General features: G+C 39.9%; 1 protein-coding gene across 7 annotated transcripts in view; it reads right to left on the reverse strand.

Annotated features, from left to right (window-relative positions):
- KIF21A (kinesin family member 21A) overlaps positions 1–22,624 on the reverse strand; it is a 91,472-nt gene extending 68,848 nt beyond the window's left edge. For 4 of the 7 annotated variants that reach the window (XM_064142472.1, XM_064142471.1, XM_064142476.1 and 1 more), the window contains exon 1: positions 22,250–22,623. In XM_064142472.1, coding sequence (XP_063998542.1) covers positions 22,250–22,293 — 44 coding nt within the window. In that variant the 5' untranslated portion in view covers positions 22,294–22,623. Of the gene's footprint in view, positions 1–22,249 lie in introns of all 7 variants that reach the window. The other 3 variants (XM_064142473.1, XM_064142470.1, XM_064142469.1) reach the window with 1 other exon arrangement.
- Positions 22,625–23,152: the final 528 nt, after the last annotated feature.

A 23,152-nucleotide genomic window follows, 5' to 3' on the forward strand; every position in this document is an offset into this window, starting at 1 on the left:
AAGGAGAAAGAGACACTATGTTGCAGGATTTCTACAGACCTTGGTTATTTCTGGTCCAAGACAAGGTCAGTTACAAGGCAAAAGCAGTACTACCATAAGCTTCCACGTGCCCTGCAAGCACAGAATTGGAACTCCTCCAAATTCAAGTGCTATTTGATTAGATAAACTGATGTTAGAAACATTTCTAAGGCAAACAGATCTTCTAAAAATTCTTCTAGTGGGCTTACTTGCCTTTGGTTTTTTTTGTAAGCATTTAGGGTCATCTACCTCACTAGTTGCAGAAAGCTAGAATAACAACAATACCTTGGAGGAAAGCAAACACAGCAAAGTTTAACTTAGTAAATAAGACCTGAAGTAGTTATGTTTTGTTAGCAATAAATGAAATGAGAAGTTAGGCCCTACAGAATTGCAAAATTCATTTCATACCTCACAGGAATGCAGGCATACCAGCGCCATGCAATGAAGTCACAGACTAGACCTTGGTCCCAACCATCACAGGTCAAACATACTCCAGTGCTGAAGGGACTACAGACACCTGATCTGAGTGTAGCTAACTAACCTGAAAAGTCTGCCTCTTCTTATTAGTAAGCATGAACAAGTAATTGTAGAGAGTAAAATGCATAAGCACCTCTGCTGGTACACACGGTGGAACAGTGTTCAGCTGTACTACTTTCACGGTTGGCGCTGGCTCAAGGTCCAGACACCACTTTGTACCAAAGACGTGGACATACCCTGAAGCATTCAAGTCACTCGCAGGCTACTTCTCCTGTAAGGATTAATGCTGAAAAGAAAATCCTCTCTTCACATTTAAAAAAAAGCAGCAGAAAACAATTCCAGGAGGTGTTATGGTAGCTCATTTTATTTCTTATTTTGAGTTGTAGCTTCTAGTCTTTTAGAAAGTCCTACATACACTTGCAGTTTGTGAGTCTGTTTACACTTCATTGCCTCGGTCAGTAAAACAGAGACATCCCAAATACCTGGTACAGGCACGAAGGGCAGATGCCTTCCACACATGGTCTGGGAACCCTAGCATCTCAAAAGGCCTGTCAAAAACAAATAAATGCCTTCATATCCAGTACAGAAAAAGCAGGAACACAGGAAGTACGAACACAAATTCACCACAAGGAAGAGGAGCCATGTGTGGCTCTGGGCTTGGATGATTGCTCCACATCAAAGCTAATTTCCCAGAGGAAATTTCCCAACTAGCTAGAAGCCTGCAATTTGTATGCTGAGCTATAGGTATATTTGTACACCAAGGCCAATCCCCTCCAACCTCTACAACTCTGACTGAAGGGTTTTCTTCAACTGCACAGTTCAATAGTCTTTCATGTGAGTGCACTTGCTTCTTCTACATTTAAGGTTTCTATTGAAAAACATACTTTAGCTTATGACCAATAAGCTCATGCATAGAAGTATGAAACACTATTCCATTGCTCATTTCATATCAGCCAGTAGCATTAACAATGCTGAACACTACTGAATATTATTCTGAAAAATTTATGACAATGGGTCAGTGTGATCATGTGCTATGTGTTTAAGGAAATTCAAAAAAGAGGAAAGCAAAAACTTTTGGAGTGTCCCTAGACCAGCCTCTAGAACTACTGCACTTACACTAACACAAAGAGGCCAGAGACACTCAAGTGCATCTCTCTGAGGATAAGGATTAATGAAGATAGCCATTCTATTCAGAAAAGAAAAACATAGGATGCTGTGCTCTATTTTGCAAATTATAGCTTTTTTCCTCACTGAGTCATGTTGCTGCTAAAGATTACCAGAGCTTGGTATTAATTATTTTTATTAGATTTGTATCAGGAAAAGGAATAAACTTTCTTTAGCATAATTCTGCTATATGGCTGAATACTTAAGAGAGATCACATCTGCTGAACAAATGTAGTTATACGCAAGTCACATAAAAAACCTCCAGAAATTAAGTAAAGTTTGTTGAAGGGTGCACAATGCAGCAGCCTCCTCGAGGTAACAAGTGCTGTCAGTATTCTAGAGACACCATTTCCAGAAGTTTGAGAGTGCATGAGTTCAGCTGAGGTAAATCAGTGCTGCCAAAAATCATGTGGTGAATACAGGCTATCCAACTCCCAGGAATACTGTACTCACTGCTGCTTTACCAAGCTACAGAACAACATTTGATTACAAGAGGGGGAAGGAGAAGGAATTTTAAGTTAGAAAAAAGTTTAAAAGGACAAACCACAGAATAAAAATGAACCACCCACATCACACAACCACAGTATGAGTATATCCAAAACCAAACTCAGTCACACTTATAATTCAGAGATTTCAGGGTAATTTGAGTAAGTCTTACAATCCAGGGCCCAATGAACCTAACACACCCAAACACTCCAAGTCTGTATAAAGGACACCACTCATAACACAAACTCTTTAAAACAGAACATTTGTAACTAATGTATAATTACCAGAGCTGACTTCATTAGAAACACAATTTTGCAATACAGGTGGTTTCAAGAAGCATTGCTCACAGCATCACAGCACACTGATAAATGAACTAGTAATGTCCACATGGTCTTTTCAATTAGACTTGAACCAGAAAGCCATTATCAATTCTGAAAGCTGAACACTCTTACTTGCATAGTAATGGCACTATTTCTACATGTACTCCCACCAGATCAAAACCAAAACACATAAACAAACTTCTTTTTTACCTGTAAAGTCAAAAGAATAACTTTAAAATAAAATTATTTCATGCAGCTACAGGAACTATTTTAAGAATAAAAACATACATTCAGGAACTTACTTACATTCCAAGTTACCAGCACATTTATGAAAAATCAAGAATAAGTGCCACACCTATATTCAGAAATAAGCAAGCAAAACAAATTTTTGGAAAATATATTTTTTTAGCATGAGAGAAAATGAGGCAGTGTAAAGCAAAGTTATCCATGTGGCCAAACAAATGCCAGTCATGTCACACTAGGCTGCATCCAACTTCTTTATAACAGTTACAACATGTATGCTGTTCTAGATCCCTACTTCTTCAAAATAGCCTTTTTTTATTTAGTATTGCATCATTTGTAAACAAAGTTTAAAGAGTTTCCTGTCTCAAGTAGATTTAATTATTGCCTTGTTTACTCAAATTTCCTTTCCACACACTTACACACCCAACAACCTATCCATGCACACTTACTCTCCCAGCCCTTAGAGATGTAAGTCCAGCCATATCCTAAACATTCATGCCAAAACTACAGTACCTCTGCAAATCATCCTCACCTCTTTCACCTCCATACAAAATCTTTATCTTCCCCAATATATATATTTTCTCAAATCTAGACTGGGGAGGTGTTTTGGGGTTTTTGTTTGGTTGGTTTTTACACTTATAAGCTATAGTTTCAAGAATTACACTCCAGCAACTTCATGTAACTCAAAGCAAAAAAACAGTTACTGACATACTTCTGGCTAAAGCTGAAAGCCAGTTCCTCAGTTAAATACAGTTAAATAATACAACAAGAGAAAAGGACACTTAAAAGAAAATGACAAAGTGTCATTAATCATTACTGAAATGGCTGCTTAGCTAACACTACTAAAACAATCACCAGACATTTTACAATGGGACAAGACAGCTAAAACCCATGTTTCAATACTCTCCTCTGAATAGTGCCTCCACTTTGTTAATTTTTGGTGGAATATTCTTGGAACAAAAACCACTGTAGAACTTTCCTGCTAATCCTTGTTGAAGGAAAAAAAAAGGCCTTGTATCCATAACACCCAATCCACCAAGTTCCAAAGCAAACTGCAGAAAATTTCTTCATATTTATTGTTGACTGTTTCCAATGAACAGAAGTTGCTCTGTTTCAAAACAGAAGGTAGACTGTTCAAGCAGTGACTGAAAGCTCTGAGCTGGTAATTCCTGACTGTGCAGTAAGAGAAAGTCACCAACTTGTTGTATTTAATACTATCTGTTTAAAAACTGCAAAATAAAAAGGATACTACTATCTAATTTCTTCAATCCTTCTGGTTCAGCTACACATTGTTAGATACTTGAATATCAATTCTCAATGTTAATTCCTTCTTTCACATCCATACTATTTACAAGGCTGCAAAAGCATCCCCACTAGCAACAACAGTGTCCAAAATTAGAGATTAACTGTTCTATCCCTCTGTTCCTACACAGAGATACTGTATTCAGCTACCATAAGAAGACTTGACCACCTGACTGTTTTGTTGGCTTTACTATTTAGAGGCCTTCTAAAGCATTTAAGTTAGTTAAAAGTCAGGGCAATTCAGGAAACTATGTGAGAAATTCAGTAGGTAGCATTTTTTCCACTCTGAGTCACGATCCAAATTCATTGCTCAGTACATATCTATTCAGGTTGTTCTTCTGTTGCAGGCAAGAATTTCAGGCAAACATAAACCTAGAGTCCCCAAATTTCCCCTCCTTTCACCATTCTCCAATTCCCCAACTCCACCCCAACAATTTAGGTGTTTGCAATGCAGCACTGCCTACCGAAGTTTTGATCAGGTGCAAAATTTGTGTTGACTACAGGCCATAATAATTTGTTCTGTTCACTGCAGGTTGACTTTCAGACATGGAAGAGAGGGAACAGGAAAAAGGCAAAACTCCCAAAAAAATTAGTTAATGAGAATATATTTAGCATTGATATGGAAATACCCATGGAAACCTGAAGTAATTGCAACTTTAATAACAAAAGAAGTTAAAATAAAGGAACTGTTCCTAGCTGACTAGCAAAAAAAAAAGGCTGCAGTTGGTACTGCTGTGAAGTCAGTTTCCGCATACAAATCCACACTCCAAGTAGGAAGAGAGCTCTCCACTGTAGCAACATCAGCTCCAAGGGCTAAGCTGCCACCAATTCACATCCTCAGCTTTTTCTCCAATGTGAGGAAAAAGTAATGCAGAAAGACAAAATATACATAAGACTACGTAAGTTCAGGTAGCAGCTTCTCATAGACAGTTCCAGTTGTCTTCCTTTATACACTTTCAATTCTCACAGAGAGAACACTTGTAGCACACTCAGATGTACTACCCTGAGGAAAGGCAAGAAACCAGTGTGATCAAAAGCTTTATTATTAAAACAATTTGAGAGTACCACTAATAAATACTAGAAGAATCATAGAATCAACCAGTTTGGAAGAGATCACTTCAGTGAAATTTTTGCTCCAGGATAAAGCACATACATGAAGTGAGAGCACCCTAGTAATAATGCACCACAACATACAATGACAGTTCACAACTGAACTATACAGTTAATACCTGATATACATACCATGAATAAAATCTGGAAAGCACTATCTACTTTCTTGCTACTTATACCTGCTTTAAAACAACTAATAGCTACTCTGGTTGTGGTACTTTAAGGCTTATCAGAAAAATCTAATAAGAAATAAGGACTTTCCTGGAAGTTCAGTGCACAATCTGAATGAACAGGGCATTGGTTGTAAAAGAATAATAAAGTCTGCATCATTCATTGTGTGCTAAGAGGTATAAAAAGCCTACATATAAACAATTTCTTTCTCTTGGCTTTTGGGCACTGGATCTCTTCACTGTTCCTTTGCTTCTCTCTAACTCCTCCATTAACATCTTCCAGATAACACATGAGATTTGCTGGTTGTTTTCTAACTAGAAGGAGAGAGAAGGTAGAATTGGCACCTTCTGGGCTTTGTCTGTCTGGGGGGGGGATGTTTAATTACCACATTATTTCTAAATTGTAAATACATGTAAATATGTTTTGTATATATGCTTGTAAATTTAGCTTTGTTGTAAATAAAATAAAGCTTTACCTCACTTCTCAGCCATCTGAGCTGAGCTGGTAAATTTTGAGGTGGAGGGAAAGTTCTCAACTCACCACACTGATTCAAAAGCAAGGTTAAGTACTCTATGCTTCACATTCTAGCTGTAGTCTTAATACTTCATTATGGGTCAGCTTCCCCAGTTAGATTATAAATTCAACCAGAACTCCAAAACTATTACTGCAAAGTCACTTTAAAAAAAAAATAAAATCATGTATCAGGGTAGCTGAGAGTAGTTCTCTCAATTTTACACTACAGTCATGGGAAGCACGCTCTGCTGCTGAAACAATCCTCTTCTGCACTCAGCTGCTGGCCTAGGCAGCCTCTGCCAGTCTCCCTCAGCTCCAGCACACAAATGCTCAATAACTGGATACTGGGATCATTTCTGCCTTCTGAACCCTGGGCTGCAGCTCCCTGGGGACAGAAAAGTCTGTCCTGACAAATTTTTTTCAGGGTCAAAGTCCATTTCTTTGTTTTGACCGAATTAAATCAGCTCCTCTCAGCACATAATAATTCTAAATCAAGCATTTCCCAGCTGCTCTCAGAAATCATCAATGCAAATTACTTGTTTGTCTGCACAAGACTTCATAGTCACTCATACACTAAAGGTAGCACAGATGTTTTCAAAACAAGCATTCTTAAATTAACTGTTTCCAATTGCCTTAGAAATACAAGTTTACAGAAATTGTTTACATATTAAGACTACGGTAAAAGCAACTGACACTGCCACACAATTTCTGATCAAATCTCTCACTTCTGAGCACTTGCCAAACAAGGCAAAAGTTCTTTTGGCTTAAATGGCACCAAATAGGACAGTGCATGAAGGGAGGAACACAAGGTTTTACAGGATCATTGCTTAAGCTAAAAAGAATCTTTGCCAGGAAATGGAAAATTGAGTTCATATGAAATAATGTGGCAATGCCATACTGGTAGTGTCTCGAGGCCAAGGAGAACCTTGCACTAAAGCTTATATAATGCTTCCACAAATGTTCATATATTTATTAAAAGCTACAGATCTACGTATTAATCCACAACTTTAAAGATGCTCCAAACTGCTTCCTACCTAGTACCAAGACTAGATGTCAACATAAACTGACCTCAGCATCACCAGCTGATCTGAATTAGGCAGAGCTGCCTCCTACACCTCTATACACACATGACTTTCTCTCCTTTGCTGCACACAGCTTTAACCACATACTATCACTGCTTTCACAGTACACCACAGGGAAACACAGAGAAAGAAACCACCCACACAGCAAAAACAAAGCTCTAGTGCTTTGGTCAACTCTGTTTCCATTTAAAACAATTTCCTTTGGCACTACAGACAACATTTGGGGAATGGGGAGAAGTGGTGAAAGGCTGTATATTCCAACATATGCTAAGGTAACAAATATTCAGACAAAATGTCTAAAGCTAACTGCTATTCTACTCAAATTGCCCAGGAGTATTAAACAAGGTCTTAAAAGGATGTTAATAGATTGATACGGGTCTTTTTTCTATAGAATTTCCATTTTTCTCTAAAACAAGTACTTTTTTTTCCACAACTAGCTAATTTTACAGCATCAAAAATAAAGATAAAAAAAATCTCTGCACTGTTTTAATGTTTTCTAACTCAAGCTACACAAAGTTTTAACTGTAGTATAACCAATTTAATCACCAAGTCTGAAGAAATGCTAAAACGCAGAATATCAGAGCGCTTTGGGCTTTTTTGTTTGGTTGGGGTTTTATTGCTGCTGTTTTGGGTTTTTGGGTTTTTTTTGAGAGGTTTAGTTCATTTTTTTGTTTGTTTCAGTAAGATAGGGGTTTATGTTTAAAAAAAAAAAGACAACTAAACAAGTGGTACCACCTTAAGATCCTCCCAGAAAAGTTTGCTTTCTCCCTGGTTTCAACTACAGACTTTGCTTGCCCATGCCTTATCACTTGATTTTTGTTTACAAAGAAATACAGAACTCTGTCACCAAACGAAGCACAACTGCAACACAGCCCTTACGTAAGCCTCATCACAAGAATAATTAGCAGGGCCCACAGGAAACTACCAATAGCTAATTTCCCAACTATACTTGGCAGAGTTAACCATTTCTAGACCACTGAATAAAGAATCAGTGGTAAAGAACGGAAGCAGACAAATTGAAACTGCAAGTGAGAGAATCAGAGCAGTGAGCAAGATTACCTAGGACTAATGAAGGAGAGGATTTCCCTGCCTCTTGAAGTTGGAGGTCAGGACTGGTTGCACTTCAAATACAATCACGTTTAACTAAATGCATAATTGGATTCTCAATCAAATCTAGTTAACCTGTGTAATACAGTATGGCAGGTAATCTCATCAGCAAGGTATACAATTTCTTGTGTTTTTTCCATACTATCCATCATCCTAATCTGGAGCCATCACAAACAATTTTCAGTTCAGAGTAATGAGACTTTCAGTCTTATATTTCTAGGCAGCCATCGTACATCCACACAACTTGGGTTTTGATTTCTAATCTACAGAACTTACCCAGTGCTGACAAAGGGATCTTGCAAAGGTAGCAGAAAATGGAGTAATGCAATGGAAGAGAAAAAAAGTATAGAAAGAAAAAATGAGACCTTTTCCAGCAGCTGGAAAGAGTATAGCAGTGACACTCCACCTAAAGTTCATTTTCACAGCATAAACTACTAGCTTCAGTATCTCTAGCAATTCTTACTGCAAAAGAATAACATCTTGTATTTTAAGTCCTCTGTCATCTGCCTTAGGCAACAACTTACAGTAAAATGAGAACAGGACTCAAACAAATATGAAAAACCTGACCAAAAAAAAAACCTATTTTTCTAAAAACCAAAAGCCTGCATCCCACATAAAAGAAGTCCTTGTGCAATCTGTAGCTCTCTTGTGTAGCTATCCTCTTCGTACCAGTCACAAGCACACTGAACCAAACAAGTCCAGTACACAAAGTTAAGATATCTACTACCTTTATGCTCCAATTGTACCTAAATCATCAATAAGCTATACGAGTCTGGCCAGCACATTAAATACTGAACACGGGAGGAGTCACTGATACTCCAACAGCACAGCTTACCCTATGAACAGCAGCACAGATTCACACAGATCACATGGGGTTAGAAAGGACCCTCCAAGATCATTTTGCCCAACTCCCCTGAAGTGAGTAGGGACACTTCCAACTAGATCAGGCTGGCCAGGGCCACAACGAGTTTGATCTTGAACTTCTCCAGGAACAAGGACTCAACCACAAGCAAAGGCAACCTATTCCAGTATTTTACCACTCTCATTGTAAAAAACACTTCCTCCTTATTTCTAACCTAAATCTACCCTGCTCCAGTTTAAAACCATTGCCCCTCATCCAGGACTTTGTAGCTTAGATCTGAAACACAGAATGCCTATAACAAAGCACGGATTCTTTAATTATTTCCAGCTTTGGAAGCAAGATGCCAGCATTCTCTAACTGTGCATCTCCTTACACTAGCACACAGAATGGAGGGCACTAGCAGGTCTACAGGGTGTATGGCAAGACCCATCATCCTGATAGGTAGCAACAATGTATCCAGAGAATTCCCTGTAGTGGCTGCAGCAGAGAGACACCCATTAAACACAAAAACATCTTTCAGCTAATTATCCCAGCAGCATCTTATGAGTTATTCACTCAGTACCACTTGATATCAAGCAACACTAATAACCACATTAATATATCCATATCTTTATTTTAGCCTAGTAGTTTTCCTTCTGGTGCTTCCCTCATCTACTTTACAGATCTCCAGAGATGTAGCTTTCAGCCTCAAAAGACAAAAAGATAAAGAATAGAAGCCTCATTAATCCAGTTTATGTATTGCACTTTGAAATTAAAGGGACTCAGAGGGAAGAGAGTTTACAATGTGCTGAATGAATTCATACTTATAATCTGGGGTTAAAACAGAATTTAAAATCACACCTGAATGACACCCTTAGAGCCATTCTGAAGGATTTGACACCCAGAAACTAGAGGCAGATCTAGCAGAAATGCGAGACATCCAAACAGCTACTGTATTAACAGCTGACAAGGAGGAACTAAAGCACAAACTCCACACTCTACAGAAAACAGCAGAAGTGATTAAGGAAAAACAAGTTTACAAATTCAGTTTTTGAAACACAGTTACTATCACCGAAACACCTGATGCACTAATACACTAAACTGAAATTGTAGCACTATTGCTACTGTGAACAGAAAGTAGGTTAATATTCAGGATCCTATAGTTAATTTTTCACTACTGGAATGGAAAAACAACACAGTGCCAATTCATGCAGCTTCTAGGCCAGAGAGAGGACCTCTCACATTTATTGCTGTGCTAAAGTGGCCATCTCCCTCTCTACTAAGCAGTAGCAAAACAGAACTAAAGTTTTCACTACAACAGCGCGCTACACTACAAATGTTCTTCTTCACTGAATATTCCTTGATTAAGCCTATAGCCTTACACAAAAGAAGTTTCATTATAAGGTAGATGCCTGTATAAATTATGGATTACACACACAAAAAAAATAATTGCCCAGCTAGACTACAATTAGTCAGATTCCCTTGACATCTGTTAAAACTTCAAATCAGTAGCACTTCCTAGTTGCAGTCTGAGAAATCAAAAGCATTTATGTTTGAGGTGCAGATATCACAAGCTTTGAAGCACTTTCCTCTGTCTACAAATACATTCCTTTCTTCTAAGCAGATTGAACTTCAACCAGACAGCTCTTACACAGTTACTAGGCAGGCATCCAACAGTATAAACCAAGCTGAATGCCAACTTTTGTTCAGTGCTCTACACATTATACAAACACAAAAGCAAAGATTTTATTTTTAATCAAATGTTCACTAGACAAAAAAAAATGACAATGCACAAATAATAATTTTCAAGAGAAACTCTTCCAAGACAAGTAACATGCTTTGGGTTGTATTCACAAGATTATCACATGCTTCATGTGACAAGACACTGACTATTGCATGCATTTCTTTCTAACTTTACAGACGACATTGATTGGACATACCAGAAGAAACAAAAGAATGAAACATGACCTGTCACACAGAAGAACAGGGAAACAAAACACAATCATTCTACGAGATGGCTTAGGACAGCATAGACATCAGAAAAGTAACATTAAACCATGATGGACAACTTGGCCAAAATAATGAATGAGCTTCACATTGTTGCATGGGAAATACAAGCAGGTGATGACTACCATGTATCCCTGCTGGGAGAAGAGGAAAGCATTGTTTTTCATAACTTAATTATACTACAAATGCCTTCACAGCAGTAATTTCACATTTACCATTAAACAGTCTTCAATACCAGTAGAGGGCTGGATGAGAGGAAGGAATTGGCCTCAGAACTGTAAGAATACAGAAACCAACAAAAACAGCACAGAAAAAAAGCAAACAAAACCCTCCCGTATTTCATTTTGTGTATGCTTACAACCCTTTACCTCCCAAAAGCAGCCATACAGCCTACACCAGTGGATGACTATCAGTCCCCCAAGAATCTGCTCTATCCTGCTCAGAACCCCCTTTGCTGAATTTGTTTCCCATATCCAACCCTATCCAATAGATCACAAGCACAGAGCCTTCATTCTCTTCCTGGCTTTTAGGCCTTACCTACTCTCTCCCAATACAAAACACAAGATACAAACTCCTTACTGAGGTTCACATCAAGATGACAAAAGGCAGTGGTGATAAACTAAAGACATTTTGCAACTTGGGATAAAGAAAAAATTTTGCCCATTAGGACAGTCAAGTATCAGTTGACCAGAGAGACATAGGAATCTACAATCCTAGACATAATTTGAGCAATCTCACCTGAAATTAATTTTTACCCTACTTCAAATGGAAAGCTGAATTAGATGATCTCCCAAGGTCTCATCAAACTTCAATTAGTCTAAGCTTACCCTTCCAAATATGTACGGCTTTGTTGTTCATGTGGACATTATCACATCCCTGTGGACATATCTGACATCTGAATAGAATCATTCATCCATGCTGAATTGAGGTCCTGGCACTTAACATGCAGCTTCAAGAATTACAGACAACTGGGATGGAAAACAGCTGAAAAATAAGAGTTGACTCAACCACTCTATCTTTCTAGATGATGGAAATATCAACTATGTCCAAAATGCTCCCAACAATTATCAGTTTTAACTGTTTTTAAAAGTCTCCCAGATGGACAATTCTACATGTCCACACACTAACCAATCCTCCTTAAAACAGAAAAAATTCTTTCCATCTTTTACTTTTCTTACTATTATTTAATTCTATTACCTTTTCTCCACTTCACCTTACGTATCAAGACCAATTTATTCCCTTCCACTTTATATTTGACTTCACGTTATTTCAATGCAGGTCTCTCAGCAATCTAACTCCTCATATCTCACACTGTGGAACTGGTCATGTTCTCTAGACAAAAAAAATATTTCCCTCTTCCTTTCAACTCCTCTCATCTAGTTCACATTTTTCTTGAACTACAGCACTGCAAACCTAACATTAGACATCTTTGAAAACATTAGCAGTACTAAACAAAAGGTATTGCAAAATCACAAATGATAGGGGTTGAAGTGACCTCAGAGATCAAGCCCAACCCCCCTGCCAAAGCAGGATCACCTAGGACAGGTTGCACAGAAACACATTCAGGCAGGTTGTGATAGTCTCCAGAGGACTGTCACCCTCACTGTAGAAAAGTGTCTCCTCAGAGGTGGAACCTTCATCTTGACACTGAGATGAATAAGATCACCTCTCAGCCTTCTCCTCTCAAACAGCCCCAGGTTTCTCAGTCTTTCTTCATAGGATGACTGTGGGACTTCAACATCTTTCCTCATAGCTCCAGTAGATCCCTGTCTTTCCAAAATTGGGGAGCCCAAAATTGGACACAGTATTCCAGATGTGGTCTCACCAGGGCAGAGTAGAAGGAAAGAAGAATCTCCCTGAACCTGCTAGACACATTCTTCTCAGTGCACCCCAGGACACCATTGATCCTCTTGCCCACAAGGACACATTGCTTTCCTATTTTTAACTTGCTCCAAGGATCTTTCTCCCCATGGAGCTGCTTTCCAGCAGGACAATGCCTAATCTGTACTGGTGCCTGGCATTATTCCTCCCTAGATGCAGGACTCCACATTTCTTACTGAACTTCATGAGGTTCCCCTTTGCCCAGATCTCCAGCTTGCCCAGGTCTCCTTGGATGGCAGCACAGCCACTCCCCACACTTTCACTTGCTGTGGGTACACTCAAATCCCTCATCTGGGTCACTCACAATATTGAACAAAACTGGACCTAGTACTGATCCCTGGGAAACACCACTGGCCACAGGCTTCCACTTGAACTCCTCACTGCTGATCACAACTCTGTGAACTCTTGTTGAACCACTTACCAATCCAGCTCACAGTCCACCTGTCTAACCCACTTTTGAGTTTACCTGTGAGGATGCTATGGGAAATGGTATGGACTACTTTGCAATTTACACAAAACCTTTGGTTCCTATATATGCTCATTCTCTTATCACGATACAGCACTGCTGATCCATGCATAATTTTTATACATTATTCATAATAACTTGAATTCTTGCCTAAAGTAGCAGCAGAGAGTGCACTGGCCCTTTACTTTCAGTCAAGTATCATCCAAAACGTAGGGTAACATTTTGTGAAAGTCCCTTCTTCCTAAAGATGTCAGCATTTAACAGTCCTGAGAGCTAAAAGTAAACAGAATCATTGGTGTGGCATTGGCCAGGCCTGCAAGCACAGAATAAAGGACTTTCATCTGAAGCTCTCAGCTGTAGCATTTCTTCCTCTTTGTGGCTTTACTTGTTGACATTTAGAGAACAATGAAAAAGTCCATCTGTTCCTCAAAAGCTTTGCTAACAACATGAAATGTATCCACAGCTACACTTTAAAATGCAGAGCCAAGACAGCAGATTGATCAGATGACCAGCTAAAAGAGATCACTTGGAAGGTTGTGTAAGGAAGAAAAAGAAAGAAACCAAAAAGACACAAAAACTCTGAAACTATTTCTAAAATCTGATGCACTTAGGAGTATAAAGAAAGGATATTACATTGATCATAGAATCAACCAGGTTGAAAGAGACCTCCAAGATCATCCAGTCCAACCTATCCCCCAGCCCTAGCCAGTCAACTAGACCATGGCACTAAGTGCCTCATCCAGTCTTTAATTACAAAATAGTTTACCTGTCAATACCAGTTCAGCCTTATCTCACATCTCATTTTTAGATCTCACTGAAAACCAGTCCACTTTCGCTGAACTCGAAGTCCTGCTAGTGAAGATCAAAATGGCAATTTTATTGTTCCTGAGTGATGGGCTGACTGATGAGATTAGACAGAAACATAAGCTGTGCTCTAAGTGATAGAGATTGAACAGGTGGCCTGCTGTCTGACCTACTGCCTCTTCAAACATTGTTAGAAGTAGAATCCTCCTCTTTTCTATTTCTAGAAAATATATATTCAGATTTTTATTCACCCTTAATCCAGCATAAGAATATTTTCCTGGTCTTTCTGAGCAAACTTTTTGAAATGCATTAAAACAAATCAACATTTCCCAAATTAACCAGCTATTCACAGGGATGATGCAACTGTAACTAGAAAAATAAACTACAGATGTTTAGATGGTATCAAGATTCCCAGTCTGCAAAGACAGATGAGAAGAGATAGGTGCACAGATAAGAGAAAAAAAACACCACACCACACACAAAGAAAAAAACATTCAAAGGCATCATGTTAAAGACTAGACCTCAAAAGGAATGAATTTAAGACCAAGGAGGGAAATAGGCTTTACCTGAAAACTTACACAGAGTGACAACTTAAGTAATGTATGGTTTGCTCAGCAGGGTAGAGTAGAAATGTGGATATAGAGATTCTGCCCAAGGAACAAGAACCATCTAAGACAGAGGCACCGCTACAGCTGGTAAATCAATACTACAGAATGAAGGATTAACAACTCCAAGATCTTGGGATAATAAACCACTCAAAGTGACACAAAAGGTGTCAGGACTCATTTCCCAGTTAGTCCCATGCTAAAGAGAATAAATATCCAACTAAATGAAGTTTAAGAGTTACCAACTTTGAAAAGCATAAAATTAGACAACTTCTTCATTTTCAATATTCTGAATAAGTTACTTATACATCTTAAGTCAGTCTACCTCTATATCATTTTATTCCAAGAAGATACAGTCTCACAGGCAACATGGCATCAAATGCTTCAAAGAAAATGGCTTACATGGGAGCACATATTCATAGAATGATTTAGGTTGGAAGGGATCTCAAAGATCCATGAGTTCCAATCTCCCTGCCACAGGCAAGGATACCTTCCACTAGACCAGGCTGCTCAAGACCTCATGGTTCCTACAATTTATATAGTATCAAGGGTTATAAACAAAAATTTGCTAAGCATATCCTAAGTGACCACAAAACTATGGCAGGCTATTTCATTATTTGCAACACATTTCTAGAAGATACTCCCTGTTTTGTGTTTTAAACCACTACTGATGACATTTAATCAACATTCCTAACAAGACGCATACTTAATATAGTCTCTTCACTGACATCAATACTCCACAGCTTTGTCAGTTTTCAGCAAAAGATGCCCCCCTTAACTTTGTTTTAATGGTATTAAGTAAAAGATAACTAAGTTGGTTTGACATGAGAGGAAAATAAGCCAGTGGAAACAATCTAAAAATATACAGGTTTTAAACAAAGACAATAACCAAGTGGTTGGACCACTGACCCAAGATGATGAAAATCTTTGTTCAAGACCCCAAATGAGACTAGACCAGGCAAACAGAGAAGCCTGTTTGTTCAAAATCTTCCATTATCAAAAGAAATTGGGGCAGAAAAGATAGAAGTGTCAGACTTTCAGATGTCTCACAAAAGAGAAACATTCTGTTCAGTTCTATTGGCTACAATCTTCCATCCATTCATCTGTGGTAGTTGAACTATTATGCTATAAGACACTATAGTCCTATAACTCTTACCCATCTTGAAAATTACATTATACTTATTTCTAAGGGATCAATTATATTGAATGTAAATGAAAGGGAAAATAAGTGTCCTTCCAAAGTACTGTATACAAGATAAAGCACTTCAAGAAACCTAGAGTATTTTAGAATGAGTATAGAAAAAAAAACACATCAAATCTAAAGTATTTTGGAAATAGAGATATTTTCTAACCAAGAGAACTACATAGAGTTGCTATAACAGCATGAACCAAGAACTATCAGTGAAACAACAAAAAATACATGTAATCCATTTTAAAATCCAACAACAGTAATGCACTATTCAACTTGTATGTATGCAAACTGCTGTGTATAGTAAATCAAAGATAGCATGACCTTCACTAAGGTTTTGTGGCTCTGTGTTGAAACTCCACAGGGAATTCTACCTGAAGGGTGTATTGTCCCAAACATTAACATTTGTCAGCTGATGACAATGAATTTTTAAATGGTTTCTTTTTATTCCAGCAGCAGCCAACTTCACCTTCATCCTACTGAAGATACTAACAAGAACAAAGGACCAGATGGTGCCCATTTGTCACTCATTTCCATACAAAATCTCCCCAAGAAATATTTTGTGCTAATCCATCATTAGTTCTGAATCACATTTTAAAGTATATATTGAACAGACCTTCCGTACACATCAAACTCACTGTGATGCTGACTTTAAAACCCTTTCACCATTCTCCATTTGCATCTTGTTGCTACGGGAAACAAACTGAACGAGAACATGTTTGAAAAATAAGGCTGCATTTTCCCTGTTAGTCACACTGGAGTAGACATTTATTCCATAAAAGTTTCACCAGGGAAAAGTGGAAATAAACAGAGCTACAACAAAGGAGGAAAGAGCAGGAAGAAAATTAACAAAGATTTGAAACAAATTTCAGAGAAGGGAATGAAAGCGCAAGAAAAAGGCACCACTTTTGTAGTCTTGCTGAACTCGCTCAGATCTGGTTTGATTTTTAATTAGAATTTCTTGTTCACCAGTTCAAATTATATTTTTTATTTCTTGCAAGTATTTTACACAGGAATAACATTAGCTTAAAAAATTCTCTGCTCCAACAGCCACTGACAGAACCGGACACTAAATCTTCTCCTTTAACAGAAAACATGCACCTAAAACTGTCTTTATTTCCCCAGTAGTAATCAGGCAAAACAGCATGAAACCAAGAATTTCAGCAGCCATCTCCAAGTGGGCAGCAAGGACAATCTATAAAACGCTTAAAGCAAATAAAGGGAAAGAGAGTGAAGGATTAAGGCTCTCTTGATCCCAAACACAAAGGCCACTTGGCTACTATAGAAGAATTGACTGAAGTCACATAGGAAAACTGAAAATGGGAAGCCTTGAGTTCAGTAATAAAGGAATGTCCAGACCAATAAGATATTCTACAGAGAGTTAGGATTTATAAGCAGTTGAAAAAAAACAAACTGAAAATTGAAAATTGATTACTAACTTAATGGATTTTCAAAGCAAAGTAAACTCCCAAGTCTCCTACAAATTTTAGGAAATGCCAAGGTAAAAGTATAATTCATCCAGAAGCATGAACAGACAACTCGTTCCTTTTTCTTCAAGATACAATATATTCCTTGCCAAAAGATTGGTATATCAAGGGAAATGTCTACCTAGGACTTCTTTCCCCTCCATCAAAGAATAAGTTTGTGTTTACATCACATCAGGGGTGGAAAAGAAAGCTTATTTCCTAGAAAGCAAGACCATATACCTCAGCCTTCCCCAAGAAATACCAGTTACGGATAATCAAGTCAGAGATGATGAAACCAGAATTAATTCAGCAGCAGATGGTGTTGAGCCTTTTTTACAGCTGAAATGCAAAACATATGGATGGAGTAGAGTAAAGTTTCAGAGAAGGACAAGTAAATGTTTGTTTAAATTACAGAGAGAAACATCAAAACTAACAAAAGATATGAAACATGAGCTTTCTGAAAACAAGATGGTTTTTGTAGCTTTCTAATAACAGACTCTCCTGGCAAAAGTATTTCCCGACACTTGACATGTTCCAGACAAAATGACTATCTGAAACTCCTTTTTCCCCCATTGGTGGGGCATACTTGTACACCGATAAACTGATGGACCTCATTAATACAGTTAGAGACATTTTCCTCAAAAAGCTTCCACAGATGCACATGATTACAGATGGGTGATAACTACAATCTAACAAAAGGAAAAATTGTTTTAAGACTACAATGGACAGTACTGTACTGTATTGCTGTTGCTTAACTAGTTAAAGAATGATTTCTTGAGTCCATCATCAGTAAGTTTGCAGATGGAAGCAAGCTAAGAGCAGGTGTTGATCTGTTGGAAGATAGGAGAGCCCTGCAGAGGGACTTGGACAGGCTGGATGGGTGGGCAGATGCCAATGGGATTAGATTTAACAAGGCCAAGTGTGGGGTTCTACACTTTGGCCACAACAACCCCAAGCAGCACTACAGGCTGGGGACAGAGTGGCTGGAGAGCAAACAGGCAGAAAGGGACCTGGAGGTACTGGTAGATAGTAGCTGAACATGAGCCAGCAGTGTGCCCAGGAGAGCCAATGGCACCCTGGCCTGCATCAGGAACAGTGTGGCCATAGGACAAGGGAGGTCATTCTTCACCTGTACTCAGCACTGGTCAGGCCACACCTTGACTACTGTGTCCAGTTCTGGGCTCCTCAATGCAAGAGAGCTGTTGAGATACTGGAATGTGTCCAGAGAAGGGTGACAAAGCTGATGAGAGGCCTGGAACACAAGCCCTGTAAGGAGAGGCTGAGGGAGCTGGGCCTGTTTAGCCTGGAGAAGAGGAGGCTCAGGGGTAACCAAAGCCCTACTTCCTCTATAGTCACAAACTGGCACTCTACATCCACTCCAACAAAGATGTCACCAAAGCATCTCTGAGTGACCATCTTACCTTTCTTGACTACTGGTCAGCTTCCACAGCTATTCATCTTAGCACAAGGTTCATTATTTCTTCTGTTTTCCTACAGCATCTTAAAAAGGAATTACTACAAATCAACACTGAAGCTTATCATCAATGTTCTGGGGACTCTGCTGACTCAGAGCATCTTGCTCTGACTTAAAGCCACCTTCTAGTCTGCCAATGGAAGGAGATAATTTCTTTCTTCTCCATAATAGGATTCAAATAACAGATACCCTTCCATGCTTTATCAGACAGTAGCCCTCTACCCTTCCGGTGGAGGGCATTATTACTCTTCAAGAGTTCCTTTGTTTAGCATATATCTTAAAAAGCACTCAAATTAGGCATAACTCTGACCTAATGGTTATGGGTACTGGCTGCAGTGACCCCATCCAGCTACTGAACAGCTCAAAAATCACAGAACGTCAGGGTATGGAAGGGACCTCAAAAGGTCATCTAGTCCAACATCCTTGCAGAGCATGATCGCCTACACCAGATCACACAGGAACACATCCAGGCAAGTTTTTAATATCTCCAGAGAGGTAAACCCCACAACTTCCCTGGGCAGCCTGTTACAGCACATATGAGGAGGAGTTTTTTCACTGTGAGTTTACATGAAACTTTCTCCAAATTGCAATTCAGACATCGGCTATTACAGATCACAGTCTTAGGTGAAAGATTCATCTACCCAGCACACAAGAAGGCTACACACTGCATTTGGACTGTGGACACCAGTGAAGTGGCAAACCACACAAGAATCAAGGACTACAATATATTCCCTTTTTGTGGTCTTGGTTTCACAAATTTGAACTACAATGTTTATAAAGTTCCATAGCCTCCCCAGGAAAAGTTAATTTTCAGATGTTGAAAAGATATTTTCAAAAGCAAGATGGCAATTTCAGATTGATAAATCTGACAAGTTTTCACAAACAAATTTTAAACAATCTGATTAGGTAACTACCATGGGAGCCTTCTGGTTTCATCTGAAAGCAGATGCTATACAGTCACACAGAGAGCAAAGCTCTTTGCTGAAATTGCACACCATCATCAGAATTTTAATTCCAGAAGTCTTTCAGTGGTTGACAAAAGAGAATTTCTTTCTTAATTGGGGAATTTAACACAGTGACTGGATAATCTGCCAAACTATTTTTAGCTGCTTATGCTTCACTAAACATGAGTATTTCACTCATCATTCATAAACCTCTTATTACATTGAAGAAAAAGGGGGCACAAGTCGCATACAAGATGATAGCTTAGAGGTGGTGCTAATTGGAAAGAATTAAGTCTTTTTGAATCCTGTGGTATACAATCAAGTGAGATAATCAGATTCTGAAAAACAATTTCCTAAACAACTTCAGTGAGTTCTGTTCTATAACTTTAAACACAAGTTTGAGCACATTTAGTTTTGCAGTAAGTTCAGTGCAATATGCCTTTGCAGTATCTTACTCTAGTTGCTACCACTAGAGTTGCTAACTAAAAGTTGACATTGCTGTAGAGAAAGCCTTGTTCAGAAAATAAACATTAAAAAGGACTAATTCATCACAACGGCAGAGACCATAATTGAACCATACTCTAATTCCCCCAAAGAACAAAATGAACACAGAAATAATGCAATATAATGCAGGGTACAGCATGGTGCTGATACACAGCAAGTTGTAAGACCAGCTGAATTACAGGACTGTGCAAAAATACATGACCAGAAATATCAGAAAAAATCAACTACAAAGAGCTACTAGAGGGGAAAAAAATAAATTAAAACTGTGCATGCTTTTGTTCATGACTGTTAAAGAGGGAGAAACCTAGTGCAGAATAGTTAATCTGCCAAGTGAAAAAAAATAAGCAGACAGGAAGAAAGATGCAATTCTTCATTCCTAGTGAAATGTACTCAGACATAAGATGTTAGACAATTATATTACAAAGTATGCCTTGTAACATTAGGGACTTGTTTTCAGTAACTACAGCTGGATGATTTTAATTTGCTTTTACAAATTCTTTGCCATATATTATTTCCAGCCTATTTATCACACACAAGTACAAACACATTGCATCAACAGGTTTTATTTAATTCCTAACTGCAACAAACTTCTGTATTTGTAAATTATCTTCTACGTCATTTTGGGGGTTTTTTTGGCTTTGAACTTATTCAATATTTTCTTCAAATGACAGAACTGTCTGTAAACTGTAACACGCCCTTATTTTTAGGATCACACCTAACTCCTATTTTCCTTTTTGAAAAACACAGCCTAATTATGCTTTGGAATTATGGTCCCTGTACTGCACGTGAAAAAGGCTTCACTAGATAAGAATCACAAAGGAATCTCTTCCCATAAAAAAGCTACTGCAATCCTCAAGTAGACTTTGATGAACAACTGCAGCACATACCTCATGTTTATCATACAGGGGCGGTGTTTCTCTGTTTACTGAAAATGTTATTGCGTCGTTCCCCTCCACATGCACATACCCACTCAGCAGGCAGCAACTTTGCTTATTCATACACCCTCCAGAGAACAAAAAACGATCTCGCCTTCCTGCACAACCCTTGAATTAACTTCCAACGACCCACCAGGAGATAAAGACCTGCCCCCAAAGTCTGATTTCTTGTGACATAATACTCGGAATAATATAATGAATATATAATATAATGAAACCTTAAGGGGAAGAAATAAACCACCATTCAGTATCACAAATAAAACCCAAATATTGACATGCGTATACATAAACAGGCATACGTGTACACACATATATATATATATTTCTTCTCATGTTTGAATTATGTAAAGTCATCTTGAAAATTAAGGCTTCTGCGGGTTAACCTGGAAGTCCTTCAAACAAAAAAGTATCTTCAATAGAAAACTGAGAAGATCCAGGAGCTCACTGAAGCACAACAGATTTTTACCTCTGATAAAAGAGCAATTTGATTTAGCTAATGTGTTTTAATTATTTAAGCTCCACTCCCATTATGGCTCCTACATACACCTATTCTTATTTACTGTGAGTAGCCGTATTGAAGTCTACTTCTCCTAGTATGTAAGGTCAGGCACCGCCTCCATGGGATAAAAGCCTTTATCCTTCTAAAAATATCAGTCTGCCAGGATTCACTCTCGCAAAGCTCTGTGATGCAAACATCATCGCTACAGTCCAGGGGCTGCTTTACTTCCATGAGTAAGCATTTGCAGCACCGGGCTATAATTAGTTGGAATAGTTTTAGGGCCACTGCTGAAAATAAGAAAGAATCGACTGAAAAAGCCCTCAAAACGGCTTGGGTGTGTTATTTTCCTCTCCTTCGGCTCTTTTCAGCTTCTGAAAGTAGCTCATGGAGAGCCGAGGCGACCACGCTCCGCCGGGGAAATATCCCTCGTTGCTGTCCCTGTGCGGCGATACCGCTTCCCGCGGGTGGGCAGCTCCAACTGGTGGCCCGCGGCCGCCCCGCGCAGAGGGCCCATGCCACGGAGCTCACGGGCACGCCTGCCGTGAGGGCCGCGGTCACCCGCGGCACAGGGGCCCGCGGAAGCGCCGTTCACCCCCAACCAGCTTCCCGGCCCCCTCAGTAGAGGCAGCGCCGCTGCTTACCTGACCGCCACTCGCACCGAGCTCTCGTCCTGGCCGGCAGACATGGTGCCGGGGAGCAGCTGAGGGCCAGCCGCCAGCCTTGCCGGGAGTGCAATGCACCGGGCCAAGGAGTGGCCCACCGGCACCGAGGTGGGGGCACTGCTCTGGGTCGCCCCCTCACCTTCTTCTCCAGCTCCGCCACCTCCGCTCTCCAGCCATTTTAGGTGCCTGAATGAATAGGTAAGAGACGCGGCAGCGCAGGGCGGTTCGCGCCGCTCCGCCTCCTACCCCACGCCTCGCTCCGGCCCTTCCACTCCCTGGGCGGGGACCGCTGTCAGTCAACCCGCCGGCGAGCAAAGAGGACCCGGACCCAGCCCCCGGACACCGCCTCTGCGGGGTCCTCCCCGGCCCCGGCCGCCCCAGCCGCAATGCGTCAGCAGACCCCGCCCCGGGCACGGCGGCCGGTAAGGGCGCGCGGCAGGCGGCTGTGCTCCCCGCACGCCCTCGCAGCCCTGCCCTGCTCGCACCTCCTCTTCTTCGTGCTCGGTACACGGGGCTCCGTGCACCTGCCTCTCCGTGCACACCTGTTACGTGGGCACCGCTGGCCCTTCTCACACACACCTATTGCACACCCTCTTGCACACGCACGCCTTTCCAGTGCAGTGTACAGCTCTTCTCATGCATGCACTTGCCTGTAGTCCCACACACATATCTCTTGCAAAGGGCGACAATGCCATGTATGGCATCTGGCTTACAGGTGCCTCTTTCTCCACGTGTACACACGCATGGCACTTGAACGCGTGCGTGCGGTGCTCCGTTCCTGCACGGCAGTAACCCACTCATGCTACCAACCTCTCTGCACACACACATAGGCTGCCACACATGCAGGCTCTGCACACAGCTTTTGAGGCGTTATCGATGGGA

This window comes from Pogoniulus pusillus, chromosome 4 (genome assembly GCF_015220805.1).
Source record: "Pogoniulus pusillus isolate bPogPus1 chromosome 4, bPogPus1.pri, whole genome shotgun sequence".
Classification (NCBI taxonomy): Eukaryota; Metazoa; Chordata; class Aves; order Piciformes; family Lybiidae; genus Pogoniulus; species Pogoniulus pusillus.